Source organism: Phodopus roborovskii, unplaced genomic scaffold, assembly GCF_943737965.1.
Source record: "Phodopus roborovskii unplaced genomic scaffold, PHOROB, whole genome shotgun sequence".
Classification (NCBI taxonomy): Eukaryota; Metazoa; Chordata; class Mammalia; order Rodentia; family Cricetidae; genus Phodopus; species Phodopus roborovskii.
Genome location: NW_026126407.1, coordinates 30,548,035 through 30,563,554, shown reverse-complemented (window position 1 = coordinate 30,563,554; position 15,520 = coordinate 30,548,035). Strand labels below are relative to the sequence as shown.

The 15,520-nt window shown below is 41.7% G+C and overlaps 2 protein-coding genes across 2 annotated transcripts; one reads left to right on the top strand and one right to left on the bottom strand.

Moving 5' to 3' along the window:
- Window positions 1-1,105: 1,105 nt before the first annotated feature.
- On the bottom strand, window positions 1,106-2,053 carry LOC127219789 (olfactory receptor 2V2). The gene has a single exon (XM_051181558.1). It carries the CDS (start codon window positions 2,051-2,053, stop codon window positions 1,106-1,108), a length of 948 nt encoding a protein of 315 aa, XP_051037515.1.
- A 10,611-nt stretch (window positions 2,054-12,664) lies between these two features.
- On the top strand, window positions 12,665-13,612 carry LOC127219788 (olfactory receptor 56). Its single transcript, XM_051181557.1, has one exon. The coding sequence runs from the start codon at window positions 12,665-12,667 to the stop codon at window positions 13,610-13,612; it is 948 nt and encodes a 315-aa protein (XP_051037514.1).
- The last annotated feature ends 1,908 nt before the right edge of the window (window positions 13,613-15,520 follow it).

Sequence of the window (15,520 nt, the reverse complement as noted above, 5' to 3'; positions counted from 1 at the left end):
TTATCCATAACCAAAGCCTGAGACTGAGTAAGCACCTTCCTGTGACTTAGCAAAACTTCCAGAACTCAATTCATACCTCCGTCTTTGCTCTCTGTTTTCAGTGAGATAATTGGATTTCCAGGGAAAGATGATTCTATTACAAATGTGGACAAACAACTGATGCCCAGCTCAGCAAGATGGATGTGAGTCCTATTAATAACTGAAATGTAAGAGACATCAAGTTAAAGTTCAAATTTTTCATGTATTATTCTAGGGGAAACAGCTTAGTCTAAACAGTCAAAAGGATGGGTCAGGAGACCACTAGTGCCCAGATGGTTGAAGTCACCTTGAGCATCATATTGAGATTCAGCTTCAAGCAAAGGGAAAAACAATGACAAGAATAAATAAAAACAAAAGTGATAGTGACTTTATTTTGCTATAGGACTGTATACATCCATCACTCCTGTGTATACCTACTATGTCCCACATACAGAATATGAAAATAAATCCATCTTTACCCATTCCTTCTGACTAGGGAAATGTTCTGTTTTTATTTCTTGAAGCAGTCTTGCTAAGGGTTCACAGTATAAAGATGAGACATCTCTAAAAAGAATCCAGAGGCTTGCTTTCTGCAATCTAGAAGATTTTTCATTTATGCCACTCTTGGGAGGCTATATTATATAAATAACAGGTGAGTGATAGCTTCATAAATACATAAGGTACACGGCACAGTATGTAAATTGGAGAAAAATGATCACATATGTTCTAGTGCCTGGAATGTAAGAAACTGAACAAATGGTGAGAAAGGTCATGTCTTCTGGTAAGGGAAACAATCTAACTCTAAATGATAAATGATACAATCTCAATGCCCTGGCATTCAGTGCTTGAGTTAACAAAGCCTCCCCATCCTCTATAATATATTTAGAAACAATTCTGCAAAAGAAGGAGGGGGGAAATCCATTAATCACAAGAGAAATAGTTAGTACTGCTTTAGGGTTTATGAAGTCCCTTCCAAGACAGCAATTGTCATGTACCTCACTGTTAATAATTAAGCTGAGTCTCACAGAGAGGGGATTGTTTACTGGTCACCACACAGCTACGACGTGACAGAGTTCAGTTCCAGAGTTCAGTGTTGGCTGCCAATCCTGCATCGATCCAGCCCTTTTTGCAGTGCTCCTATCACATCCCGATTCCTCAAGCTGTAAATGAGGGGGTTGAGCATAGGAGTAAGGACTGTATAGAATATAGACACCACCTTGTCCTGGCTTGGGGTTCGATATCGCCTCGGTCTTAGGTATATGAACATGGCTGCCCCATAGAAGAAGGAGACAGCTGTCAGGTGGGAGGAACAGGTGGCCAGAGCCTTTCTTCGGGACTGAGCAGAGTGCATACGGAGCACGGCCCCCAAGATTCGAGCGTAGGAAGCCACAATGATGGAGAAAGGAAACAGCAGCATGAAGACACAGCAGACAAATACTACCTTCTCAAATAGGGATGTGTCCACACAGGCCAGCTTCAACAAGGAAAGCATCTCACAAAAGAAGTGGTCTACCTCCCTCAGGTTGCAATAGGGGAAGGTCATTACCACCAACATCTGCACCAGGCCATCTACTATCCCAAAGGCCCAAGAGCTTCCAACAATCTGAAGACAGACCTTCTGATTCATGAGGACAGGATAGTGAAGTGGGTGGCTAATAGCCACATAGCGATCATAAGCCATGAGTCCCAGCAAGAGTCCCTCAGACCCCACAAGGCAGACAAAGAGGCCAATTTGTATGCTACAACCTACAAAGGAGATGGACTTTCTGCCAGACAGGAAGTTGACTGCCATCTTTGGCACATTGGTGCAGACCAACATGAGGTCCATGAGGGAGAGCTGACTGAGGAAGAAGTACATGGGAGTATGAAGTCGGGCATCAGTGTAGATGAGGAGGATGAGGAGAACATTACCACAGAGTGCCACTGTGAAGACTAGCATGACCACAGAGAAAAGAAGATGATCAGCTGGGCTGTGGGAGAAGATGCCTAACAAGATAAAGTCATCTGTGGATGACTGGTTCAGCCACAGTATCATGCCCAGTTGTTGTAGCAGGTCATCTGAAAACATAAAGAAAGACATGGTAATTGATAGCTCTCTCCCTCCCAACCTCTGGTTTTTTTTCTCTCTGACTTACACACTGCACTCATGAACACACACACACACACACACATGCACACACAAACTCTTCTCTTCCTCCCACCCCTTCTTTATCTCTGTACAAATATCTTTTTTTAAAGATTAAAATAAAAAACCTTTTATTTCTGATGTGAGCACTTCCACTGCCTAATAGTCTAAGTAAAAATCCTAAAAGCTTCCCATATTGCTATTAAAGGTTTAAAAGTAGGAGATGTGCAAGGCTTATAGTGTCAGCAATGGGAACTGGGACTGATATATAAAATAAGATTGTTTCTAATTTAAATTAAACATTAGAAAAAGAATCTCAGTCACCCATGCCATAATGGGAGCAGCAATACCTACTTTTCCACATCTCAAGCCCCTACAAAACACTGAGTATGATGTTGGTCTGTATATCAGCAAATAAATACACACAATCTCACTTGAAGGATTTGGAATAATTTTTAGGGAAATTTTAAGATACATTGTATATTTGTCTATAACTGGGGGGATGGGTGATCAATTACTTGAGTAAATGTTTGTTGAGTGGAAAGGGTTGAGGAGGTCAGGGGATGCAGGCGAGGTCAGCCCCCAACCATTCATTTGACCGGTGTGATAGTGAGCATGACTTCATCCTTTCTGTACAAGTATCTTACCAAGGGTCTCGTGCACAACAGGCAAGCATTCTCCCAGTGGGCTACATTCTCAAAATGGAGAAACTCTTATAAGGGAGCCAGTGATATTATCTAATTTTATATGAACAAACACAAATAGCAATGAAATAATGCCTTTAAAAAAAGCAATATTGATGATATTCATGAAAATACTGGACCCCAGGGGAAACAAAAGAACAAATATGCTGGGTGTGGTGGTGTAAATCTGTCATCTCAGTAATTCATGAGGCTGAGACAGGAGGTTCAGGAGTTCAAGGTCACTCTAGGTTCTATAATGATCACACTCTGTCTTTAAAAAGAAACAAATAAAAAACTAACAAAACCCCCAACAAAATAATAAATAATAATAAACAACTGAGTGGCAGACCCTGACTGCAGCTCTTAACATTAGCTTTATTCTCTGACCATTTTCACATTGGCTTCCCTCAATGGCATTTCCAGGTATTATTTATTGTTTTATTTTTGTGAACTAGGAAAATATTTAAACTCACAATTTGTACCATAAAAAAGGAGAACCTTTCTCTGATCAGTTTGTAGCTATACTTCTAATTGCTCTTGCTTTTTTATTCTGAATTATCTATTAGGTATTATCTTTCCTTTTTCTTATTACATTGTTATTATTGCCCCAGTCTCTCTACTGGTAGGAACACAGGGTTATTGCACTACAACAAGGAAGTGTCAGGCATTTTTTTTGTGGTTCTGCCAGTAGCACAGCCGTAAAGTATTTCCCTTTTAATCTTGTATTAGCTGTCTAGCACTGTATAACACGTAGCTCCAAGGTTTAGCAACTTAAATGAAACACGCCACGAAACATTAATTATATCACAGTTTCTGTGGGCTAGTGGCTTCAGAACAGCTCAGCCGAGTGCGTTTTAGTGTTGAGCCCATCATATGGCTATTGTCAGGCTGTTGCCCTGATACTCTCCTGCCAAGGCATGACCAGAATAGGCTTTACTCCAAGATCCCTCATGCAACTGTTGGCAGCTTTTGTTCTCCCCTGACAAGGCATCTCAGAGCATAGATGCTAATGTCTCCAAGGATAAAACATTTGAAAGCACCCTTCCTAACCACTAGATCTGAGTCACTAAATCCAACTACCACTTTGGCAAGGGACCCCATGAGGCCATGGATGCTAGTGAATGCAGATCAAGAGGGACCATAACCTACCACTGGATTTCAAGGGTCAGTTTCAGGGCCTGGTTGCTGGTATAATAAGGTGAGTTCCAGTGAGTAAGAACCAGGAATCTTGTCACTAAGGATAGATGGAGATTTTCACTGACCCTGAGAGCTACGTCTCAAATATTTTGAGATCATAAATGTGCCTTTATTTTTCAGAGATGGGGCAATGATTTCTGCCCCAGTGTTAGGCTGTTTATAGTTGCTAAAAAGTCTCAGCCAACTAACTGTTGCTCCCTGTATTATCACATCCATCATTCCACTTGACCACACTGGTTCAAGCAGATGCTCTTTACATGAGGACACATGCACTAAAGAGATACCTACATTGCCTTGCATGAGGAAATAGACCAGGGCTTTTGATTCTAGGGTATAGGCACTTTACATTGCACCAGGTTATTACTAGGAAAACATACCCTGAGAGAACAACTTGACTTCTCTGGGAGAAATTATCAATTAGAAAACTGAATTCTCTTTCTCTTATTTTTTGGCACATTCAAAAGCCTTCTGGTCCAAATAATGGACTCTTAATATTTGTAGATGCTCTCATTAATCTTAAAGAGCAGAACTAGCTTCCTATGAGACAAAATGCTCATATACAGTGACTATAATATGGCTTATGATAAGTGAGTCTTCTTATCATTTCACTGTGATAGATTTCAAGTATAGGTGAGCATTAAAAGTTCATATCTGACTCTTCCAGACTCAGGACAAATTCCCAGAGTGGTGACAATGACCTTGAGGCACAGGAGTCCTTCTGGTTACCTCTCTGGATGATCCACACATCATTGGCTCTCAAACATGCCTCTCAAGCCTCATCCCAGACTCACACATGCATTTGAAATGAAAAATAAGTACAATAGCATTTCTTTCTGATGTTATGAACAGAACCCACAAAGCTGTCACTCTGTCCCCACATCCTGGAAAATGCTTTTACCTCTTCCCTCCTCTCTTCTCCTCTCCCCTCCCTTCCTTTCCTCTGTTCTCTTATCCTCGCCTTTCACTAAAAAAAAGAAGAAACTCAACAAAGAGCCCTTGATAGGGGCAGGCAAGAAAAGGAAGAGGATATGCTAATATATAAATAGAAAGGGAGAAAATGAACCAACTACTGGTAATAGTGATTACAAAAGAGAAAGTGTGAGGGGGTGCATGTGTGTGTGGGGCAGCAGGAAAGAGACCCTACTCACCTTTCATTGGGATTCCTTCAGGAAAACAAATTCAACATAGATACCCAGTGGAGGAGCTTCTACCAAAGTAATTTCATTGTTATTTTCCTGTGCTCACACTTACTAGGTGAAAGGACAGGAAGTAGATGCTCTTCACAGATCTGATCTCCTTCCCCAGCCACATCAACCTCTGAGCCAGGCTGTGGATGTTCACCACCCTGGTGTTCCTATTCAGACAGTGTGTCTCAGATGAACAGCCTCTTCTCATGATGAGAAAGTTGACAACAATAACAAATATTTGAGGTGGTGGGTATGCCAGTTTTCATTGTATATATTAAAATATTATACTCAATCCCTTAAATATGTATAATTATTATGCATCAAAGCAAAGGAAGAAAGTAGGAAGAAGGAGAAATAGACTGAGTTAATGAGATGGTGGTGACGGATCAGAACCAGCACCTGAGAACTCACTCACTGATGGCTGCCTGCCCCCCTCAGTCATTGGTCTCTCACCTGCCTTGCAGATCTGCTTCCTACTGTTCATACAGGAGATTAATACAAAGACTGAGCAAGGAGCTCTCAGGAGAACCCACAAATGCCCGCTCTGGAATCAGAGTCCCCAAGCTTACAATTAAAGTCACCCAAAGAGGGAGTTTAGAGACAATAGCAGGGCCAAGGCCAGTAGGGACAGAGAGAAGAAAGCCACCTGGAGTTTTCACTCTCTGGGCCAGCCAGAGCTCAGAAATACAGACACATAGGGCTAGTCTCTTGGTGTTCTATCCTTATGACACCCAGGGGTGATGATAGGACCTCTAGCTGTGGCTGTCACCTTGGTCCTTTTTGCAACTACTGTCTAAACTTGCCCTTTCTCTGCCCTCACAGAGTCAACCTATGTCTACTGATTGCCAATGATAAGTAGAGAATTTGATGAGACATCATACTTGAATCAAATGTGAGCACTGGCTAGGTGTGGTGGTCCATAATGCAATCCCAGCACTCAAAAGCCTGAGGCAGGAGAAGAGAAAGTCCAAGACCAGCTTGAGGTACTGTCTTAGTCACTATTTCCTTAAAGAGATACCATGACCAAGGCAACTTGTATAAAGAAGAATATTTAATTTGGGGACTTCTTATAGTTTCAGAGGCTTGGTCCATTATAATCATGGCAGAGAGCATGGCAGCAGGCAGGTATGGTGTTGGAGAAGTAGCTGAGAGAAAGAGAACCTGGACCTAGTGTGGGCTTTTGAAACCTCAAGGGCCACTGTCAGTGACACACCTCTTTTATCAAGGCCGCACCTCCTAATCCTTCTAATCCCTTTCAAGTAGTGGCAATTCTTAGTGATTAAGTATTCAAATATATGAGGCCATTATCATTCAAAACAGCACTAGTACATAGCAAGCCTCTAGGGAAACAAATGAAAAGAAGGCAAAAAGGTGGGTGCTTAACACAAGCTTGCCACCAAGAAGTTTATAAGCTAGAGGGAAGAGAAGAAAGGAATAGTGTTATGGAGTCAGGTTGAATAAAGAAGATAGAAATAAAAAGCTGCATATTTTAATATACTTCATTTTATATACTGTATTTATTCTTTTAATATTTTATACAATTAGAAATAAAGGAAATCTCCAGCTATTGTGAATACAGTATCAGTATAACTCACCAAGAGAACAATTAAAGGTTATATAGGATGCAAACGCAGCTCCCCAGTGTGCTTTACGGCAAAAGCCATGGTAGCTACCCCAGGCCTAGGCAGGAGCCCGGGCTTCTGGTTCCTGGGTGGCCACAGGGTAGAGAATTGGGTTGCAGGAGCTACAGTATATAGGATCAGAGGCTGTGGCATTACCATGGCAGCAGCATCATAGCTTAGATCTTGAATGGCAGTTCACTGGGGTGGTGGTGCTGGCTTCTCCTGGAGTGTGATTGCTTTCTCTGCACTGGTGCACTGATGCTCTACACCTGCCTGCCCAATGGGTGTGGGATCTCCTACACCTGCCTGCCCAATAAGTATGGATCTCCTACACCTGCCTGCCCCATGGGAATGGCATCTCCATCTGTGTTGTGGGCATTGCTATCATCATCATCTCCACCTTCCCTTTCAGAGAAGTCTTCACTGTTTTCTAGAGACAAGAGGGGTGGGTTTGTGGGAGGTAGATAAGCAAGCACATTGGGGTCAACAGCAGTGAAGAGAGGATGAATAAGTCCAACACCTTGAAAGAAGGTGAGAGTGGTATTTCACTCAGAATGAAGAACACAACACTTCATGCAGAATGATGATGATGAGGAAGACAACAGTCAGAGCATCATAAGAGAAGGGATGAGCACAGCATCCCCTGTATGGCACTCCACTTTTTGGTAACCCAGGAGAACCCAGGACTATTCATCATCTTACAGAACTAGTAAAAAACACCAAACAGACCTGAACATTTGCCTCTGTGGAGTGCTTTTAGAGGTTTGGTAGTCACAGGGAACTGGCACGCACAGTGACTTCCATCTCTTCAAAGAAGGAATTAAACCCACGAGAAAGCATGGTGCAAATAAAAGTGGGACAAGTGGATTATTTTTGCTGCAGAAAGGCGTATTCTTCCATGGCCAGGAGAATCTCCCCCTGGACATGTTGAAGAAGAACGTCTATGGGGTCTGTCCACTTTCAAAAAGATAATACTTAAACACAGAGTCATGATGCTAGGGATCAGGCAACTGCAGCATGAATCTGTGATGTGCTTCAGGGAGCACTTAGCCTCCCTCTTAGCACCATTGCTGAATGTACAAATGCAGACAACACCACAATACCAAGCAGGCTAGACTGCAGAGGCAGAAACCAAATGTGACCATGTGATCACCTGTGTCTCAGGATTGAACCATCTGGTAGCTGATGCCATTGAAGATTCTTGCTTGGGTGGTGTGTTACCTGGAAGATCTGTATGTTCTTGGATGAGAGGAACTGAGAGAGCAGCTAGTGTTTTAATAATGGGCTGACTTAAAATAGCAGCCAAAATTGCCTAATGGTACCAATTTATTAATTTCTATTGAAAATAGATTTTTCATACAATATAGTCTGAATAAACTTTCCCCTCTCCCAACTCCTCCAAAATTTTCCCCACCTCTACACCCACCCAAACTATTTTCTCTCTTTTTCTCATTATGAAACAATCAGGCAACTAAAACATACAAACTGGAACAGGACAAAACAAACAAACAAACAAACAAAGAACCAAAGAAAAATCACAAGCAACATACAGAGGCAGAGACATACACACTCACATACATGGGAATCCCATAAAAACCCAAAACACATAAGTATATGGAGAGGGAAAGAGATCTTCCCCAAATGCCACTGAGTTCATTTTGTTTTGGCCATCTACTGCTGAGCATGGGACCAGCACTTAGTGTTGTTTGTACACCCAGCGTGTAGTTTTAATGCAATTGGCCCCCATAAGCTCATAGGGAGTGGCACTATTAGGTGGTATGGCTTTGTTGGAATACATATGGTCTTTTTGGGGAAAGTGTGACACCATGGAGGTAGGCTTTGTGGTCTCATATATGCTCAAGTCATGCCCAGCATCTCAGACCACTTCCTGTTGCCTGCACAAGATATTGAACTCTCAGCTACCTCTCCGGTATCATGTCTACCTGCATGCCACCATGTCCTACAATGATGATGATAACTGATTGAACTTCTGAGACACCCCAATTAAATGTTTTCTATTATAAGAGTTGCTGTGGTCATGGTGTCTCCTCATAGTGAAGACTCAGCTGGAGAAAACTAATTTTTTCTTTGCAAGTGGTTGTTACATTGAATATATCTTCTGGATTAGGGATGGGGGCTTGTGTCTAAATACTTATACATGTTGCTACAGTCTCTGTGCGTTCACATGTGCGCCACCCCTGCTTTGTTTAGAAGACCTTGTTTCCTTTGTGTCTTCCATTCCCACTGGCTCTTACATTCTTTCAACTCTTCTTCCGAAAGTTCTTGAAGTCTGTAAGTGTTTGGGTGGTACAGGCCCCCATGCCCCCATCTTGTGGATGTAAGTGCTTTCCCTTTCCATCTTGTCTAAGGTTAGAAATTACTCAAAGGTAGGACTGTGTCCAGTGCTCACCTCTGGTTCAAGTCACCCCTTCTCTGCACTTCATTCATGATTGAAAGTTGTAGGCTAACTTCATGAGGGCAATTAAAGAATAACTAAAGTGTGGTTTATGGTCATTGGGAACACTTGAGGGGAGAGACATAGGTAGAGGGAGCCTCCTTGGAAGCCTGGGGGTGGAGAGGGGTTAGGGGCGAATGGGGGTTGAGGGCTGGGGCATTGAAATGGGGAAGTTTCTCCACATTCCTGTTAAGGTTCCATGGCCTTTCTTGACAGGCTTCCTTATCTGGTCCCCACTCTCCCCATTTGAGACACTTTGAGTTTCTTTAATTGCAAGTCTGGGAGTTCCAATTGCAGGGCTGAAGTCTGTGGGCCCTCTAGGGACACACAGGCTTCATGGTGATTGCTCAGTGTCAGTGTTAAGTACCTGTGTGGGCAGTGGGGGATAATTCAGTGATTCATTTAAGAGGCTAGTGCCATGTGTAAATGGGGCAGGCAAGAGTGAGTGAGATTCAATGTCCACAGGCTAACTCTGATACTTCAGCCCATCATCTGTGTGACTAAGTCTGCCTTCTCCTCCTCCTCCTCTTCCTCTTCCTCCTCCTTCTACTCCTTCTCCTTTTTTTTCTTCTGATTTTGCTGGGAAGAGGCTATTTTCTGTCTGAGCCCTACTCTCTGAACCAGTATGATGCGGAAGCTGAGGGTTGATGGGGAGACAACTGAATAGATAGGGGTGTAGCTCTTCTGTATCCCCGCTCTACCAGTAAATGCAACAGAAGAACAATGAAATCAATTTGAAGTGAGAAATTCCTCCAAAGGGCATTTCTGCCAATGAATTTTTTTTCCACAGGGGACCCACCAGAAGGTGAGAAAAGGTCAGTCTCTTTAACACAAGTCCTCTCATTCTGGCAGCTCCATTACTGGCTATTGACTTATTCCTTCATAACAATGTGTTTATCAGTTTTTCCTCTGCTTTAGGTTGTCCAGTACTATTAGAGTGATTATTTTTCTTTTCTTTTATTGTAACGATTTATTTTATTTTTTGTGTATGGGTGCCTTGCTTGCATCTGTCCATCTAGGATGGAGAAGGAAATGTTGTTTGCTAGTTTATAGTATAAGTTTATAGTATAAGAGGGTGTGTATGAGGCTGAAAGCTTCCACTTCCTATCAGTAGGATGGAGGAATCTCAGCACACAAGAGGAACTTCTGTGAGCATTAGAGGAGACCTGAGGGTTTTTTTTTTTTTTTTTTTTTTTTTTTTTGCCTGGTTGATCTCAAAACCGATATAGCTAAGCAGATACTTTAAGGCTCTGTGACCAGTAATTCACTCCTATAGCAAATCCCATTCCTAGATTTCGCTGTTTGGAAGAATACCCGGGCACATTTCTGGTACACCAAGCATGTTCTGTTCTGTGGAGAAATGGATGATATAAAACTCCCTGATCCCTGGTCTGATATAGCCCATCCTAATTTAGAGAATTACCCCAGGTCTTTCATTCAAAGAGCCCAAAGTCCTAGGTAATCGCTTCATTTTATCTTTGCAGTGGGTTAGGTAGACATGAATACAGCAGCACACAGAGGTACAACTGTTACCTGTTTGTGAAGAACCTCCTTATGTTTTATAAATAGCTGAGACTATTTCCTATGTTATCATTCATTTTCTCACCGAGAAAGAAATTATGCAACTCTGCACTCAAGTTAAAAACTAGCTCCCTGAAATGGAAGGAGGGGGGATTTCTGCTGTCAGAACTTGGAACTTTTTGTCATGCATTTCATCTGAATTATCTTATTCAGTCATCCATATTCATTGAGGTCATACTATGAAGCAAGTGACTTCCCTAGGGGCTGGCCAGATGCCACTGTGAATAATAGATATTTATGTTCCAGAGAGATGATATAGGCATTAAAATAGTGGGGAAAAGTATTTATGCAGCCAAATGAGGTAATAAAAATTAGATCAGAGAAGGGCCTTGAAAGTGTAAAATGCTTAGATTTTTAATGTGACTTTTCATGTCTAGAGAAGTTGGCACTTGAGTAAAGATAGAGGCAGGTTAAAGACAGAGATCTGGGCAAAAAGCCTGAACAGAGACAAGTTCTAAAAAGTGAAAGGTCAAAGATGCAGATGTGTCCAGTTTGGGCAAATTCAAGGAAGCACTATGAACATTGGGGAATGGTATAATCTCCAAGGTACCAGTGGGGGGCAGATGTGCAGATGTATGAGTGTATGCTCATGTGGGTGTACACTCACACTTGCATGGAAGTCCTTGTTTGTCTCTAAGAGTTTGATTTGTATTAGAGTGGATTGAGAAGTCATTGATATACTTTCAGCAGGAGTTTATTTTTAAATCACTTCAGACATTAGTAGAATCATAAGAGCTATTGTAAAAATAGATTAAAAGGCTTTAGTAACATTCTGGGAAACCATGAAGAAGGCTATAAGTAATTATCAGGATTATAATTACCATGTGGATAGTGAGGGATAATTAGATTCTGAGAAACCTTGACTCTAAAACCAAGAGATTTTCAGATGGCTTGAATCTTGATCGAATGATTGACAGAAATATTGGAATAAGAAAGATTCTCAGATCATTGGCCTGAGTAAAATAAAGGTTCAGGAATGAAGCTAAGCATGTATTATATTAATTACACGAATTACACACCTGTAATTCAACACTGGGAAAGCTAAAGTAGGAAGATTGCTTTGAGATAAAGGCTAACCTAGTCTACATAGTGAGTTCCTTGGCTACCACGGAGTTTTGGGCAAGACCTTATTTCAAAAACAAACAAACATCAGAACATCCCACGATTTTCTTATTAATGAGAGAGAGAGAGAGAGAGAGAGAGAGAGAGAGAGAGAGCCTACATGCATATATGCTGAGTGTGTGTGTTCCTTCAGAGGATTCCCTGGGACCAGAGTTACAGGCTGATGTGGGTTGACTAAGGTGGGTTCTTGGAACTGAACTCATGTCCTCTGCAAGAGCCACAAATGTTCTTAGCCATCGAGCCATTTCTCTAGGCTCCTATCCCCAGGTGTTTGTTCTCTTTCCTTATAATATATTAGTTCTCTTTTCATAGGAGGTAGTTTCAGAAGTGTTAAAGTCTGACCCCAGTTATTTAAAGTCAGTGCTGTATAGAAAACCCAAGTTATTGCTGGCTGGAGGAGGATTGTCCAATGGTTCTGTGACTCATAAAAGACAGATTCTACTCTTCTTGGTATAGATGTATACAAATACAGACATGTAATAAAGTTCTGTGAACTAGCAAAGTGTTGTGGTCCATGAAAGGCCATTGTTCTGTGTGTTGCAAAGCAAACATCATTAAATTTTGGTGAACTACAAATCTGTATCTGATTGAAGAAGATTTCAGGAACAAAATCATGCCATTCGGTCTCAGGACTTTTCTTTGTCTATTTTCAGGTGACTGTGAATCACTGTGCCATGGCAATGTGGCCGAATTCATCAACTGTAGATGGGTTTATCCTCTTAGGCATCTTCTCCCAGAGCCAGACAGACCTGGTCCTCTTCTCTGCAGTTATGGTGGTCTTCACAGTGGCACTCTGTGGTAATGTTCTCCTCATCCTCCTCATCTACACCGACTCCCGACTTCATACTCCCATGTACTTCTTCCTCAGTCAGCTCTCCCTCATGGACCTCATGTTGATCTGTAACATTGTGCCAAAGATGGCGGCCAACTTCCTGTCTGGCAGGAAATCCATCTCCTTTGCGGGTTGTGGCATACAGATTGGATTTTTTGTCTCTCTTGTAGGATCTGAGGGGCTCTTATTGGGACTAATGGCTTATGATCGCTATGTGGCCATTAGCCACCCACTTCACTACCCCATTCTCATGAGTCGAAGGGTCTGTCTCCAGATTGCAGGAAGTTCCTGGGCTTTTGGGATCCTTGATGGAATAATTCAGATGGTGGCAGCCATGAGCCTACCCTACTGTGGCTCAAGGTATGTAGATCACTTCTTCTGTGAGGTGCCAGCTTTACTGAAGCTGGCCTGTGCAGACACCTCCCTTTTTGACACCCTGCTCTTTGCTTGCTGTGTCTTCATGCTGCTACTCCCCTTTTCCATCATTGTGGCTTCTTATGCTCGAATCTTGGGGGCCGTGCTCCGTATGCACTCTGCTCAGTCCCGAAAAAAAGCTCTGGCCACCTGTTCCTCCCACCTGACAGCTGTCTCTCTCTTCTACGGGGCAGCCATGTTCATTTACTTGAGGCCAAGGCGATACCGGGCTCCTAGCCATGACAAAATTGTCTCAATCTTCTACACAGTCCTTACCCCTATGCTCAACCCCCTCATTTATAGCTTGAGAAACAGGGAGGTGATGGGGGCGCTGCGGAAAGGGGTGGACCGCTGCAAGATTGGTAGCAAGCATTGAAAAGTCACCGTCTAGTGCCTGGCTGTGTTACTTGCTGTTTGCATTTCATTGGCAAACCATCTTTGTTTTGTGAATCTCTGTTTCCTTACAGATAAAGGAGAACCATGGCACTGGGTAGGGACCACTTTATATGAATTTAAAACCTCACAAGGGAGCACTGTTTCACTATTATTGTTATTACCTGTTGTTTATAGCACCCTTCAATAAAATTTACTCTTTTTCTTAATTATCTCGGCAGTAGTTGTGATTTATTGAGTGCTTTCTAGGGTCTGGAATTGTCTTATTCCATTCTGTATTATTTAATAGGTAATTCAGGATAAGAGATGTGGGTATTTTAAATGGGAATTTTCCAGATGGCAGGAACTGAGTTTCTATGATTCTTGAATAGTCTTTGCTCCCTCTCACTGCTCTAATAGAGGCTTAAGTTTCTGTTAATGGTCCAGTGAGATGCATCAGCAGGTAAAGGTTTCTTCTACCAGGCCTGACAACCTGAGTTTGATCCCAGGACCACACAGTGGAAGGAGAGTCAACTCCCACCTCCACATGCATTCCAGGACAGATGTACTTAATGTACATACACAGAAAAAAAAATAGAGCAATTGTACAAGAACATGTGTGGCTCTTTTAAAATGTTGGGATATATTCTTATTTGCCTATTTTTAAGTAGAGTTTTATTTTTTTCCCCTAAGTTGCTGACCTTAGCAGAAATGCAAGGTGCAGATACTGTCTCCCACTTCCCTGGTTTTCTTTTTACTTTTGGATAGTAATATTGATGCACAAAGATTTTAGGATTTGTATGAAGTCCAACTTATTTATTTTTTTCTCTCACTACTTGTGGCTTTGGCCACAATGAGACTCCATTAGCAAATTTAAGGCCATGAATATCGGTATCCACATTTTAAGAATGTATTGCTTCTAGTCTTATAGTTAGTTCATTGACCCATGTTCAGATTGTTGTGGCATGGCATGCCATGTAGAAGTTGAACTTCATCCCTTTCTCATGTGGATGGGCATCCAATTATTCTAATGTTTGTTGAAAATATAGACTCTTCCTCCACTGAATGACATTAACGTCCTTGCCAAAACTCATTGTGTCATGAGTATGTGGGTTTGTTTCTGAGCTCTAAGTACATTTCCTGTTTCCTCTCTAAGTTCACTTCCTGTTCCCTTTCTATCCATCTTCATGTCAGTACTGTGTGGTTTTGATTACTGTCATACCACTGTTTTACATTGTATTTTGAAATCAACACTGAGACTCGTCCAACTTTAATCTTATTTGATACTATTTTGCCATTGGGCTTCTGAAGTTTTCCATAAATTTAAGAACTGACTTCTCCATTTAAAAAAATTAGATAGGAATTGCATTGGCTTAGACAAAACTACACTTTGAGTAGTTTTCTCATTTTTAACATCAGATATCTCAATCTGTAAACACTGGGAATCTCTTTGTTTAGCTAATGCTGTGCTTTTTAAAATTTATTTTTTTATTGAGCCATACATTTTTACCCACTCCCCTTCCACCCTCCCCTCTGCCCCCATACTCCCCCATTTACTCAAGAGATCTTGTCTATTTCCCCTTCCTGGGGCGGGGATCCATGTATGTCTCCCTTAGGGTCATCTTTGTTCTCTGGGGTTGTGGCTTGTAGGCTGATTGTTCTTTGCTTTATAACTAATACCCACTTGTGACTGAGTACATATTATATTTGTCTTTCTGGGTCTGGTTTACATCACCCAGGATGCTTTTTTCTAGTTACATCAATTTGTCTGCAAATTTCAAGCTGTCATTGTTATTTACCACTAAGTAGTACTCCCTTGTGCAAATGTACATTTTCCTTCTCAATTCTTTGGTTGAGGGCATCTAAGTTGTTTCCAGGTTCTGGTTATTATGAATAAAACTGCTATGAACAT

Bases quoted from the DNA above. Each gene is read 5' to 3' on its own strand.
- LOC127219789 (XM_051181558.1), bottom strand. From the start codon at position 2,053: ATGATACTGTGGCTGAACCAGTCATCCACAGATGACTTTATCTTGTTA.
- LOC127219788 (XM_051181557.1), top strand. From the start codon at position 12,665: ATGGCAATGTGGCCGAATTCATCAACTGTAGATGGGTTTATCCTCTTA.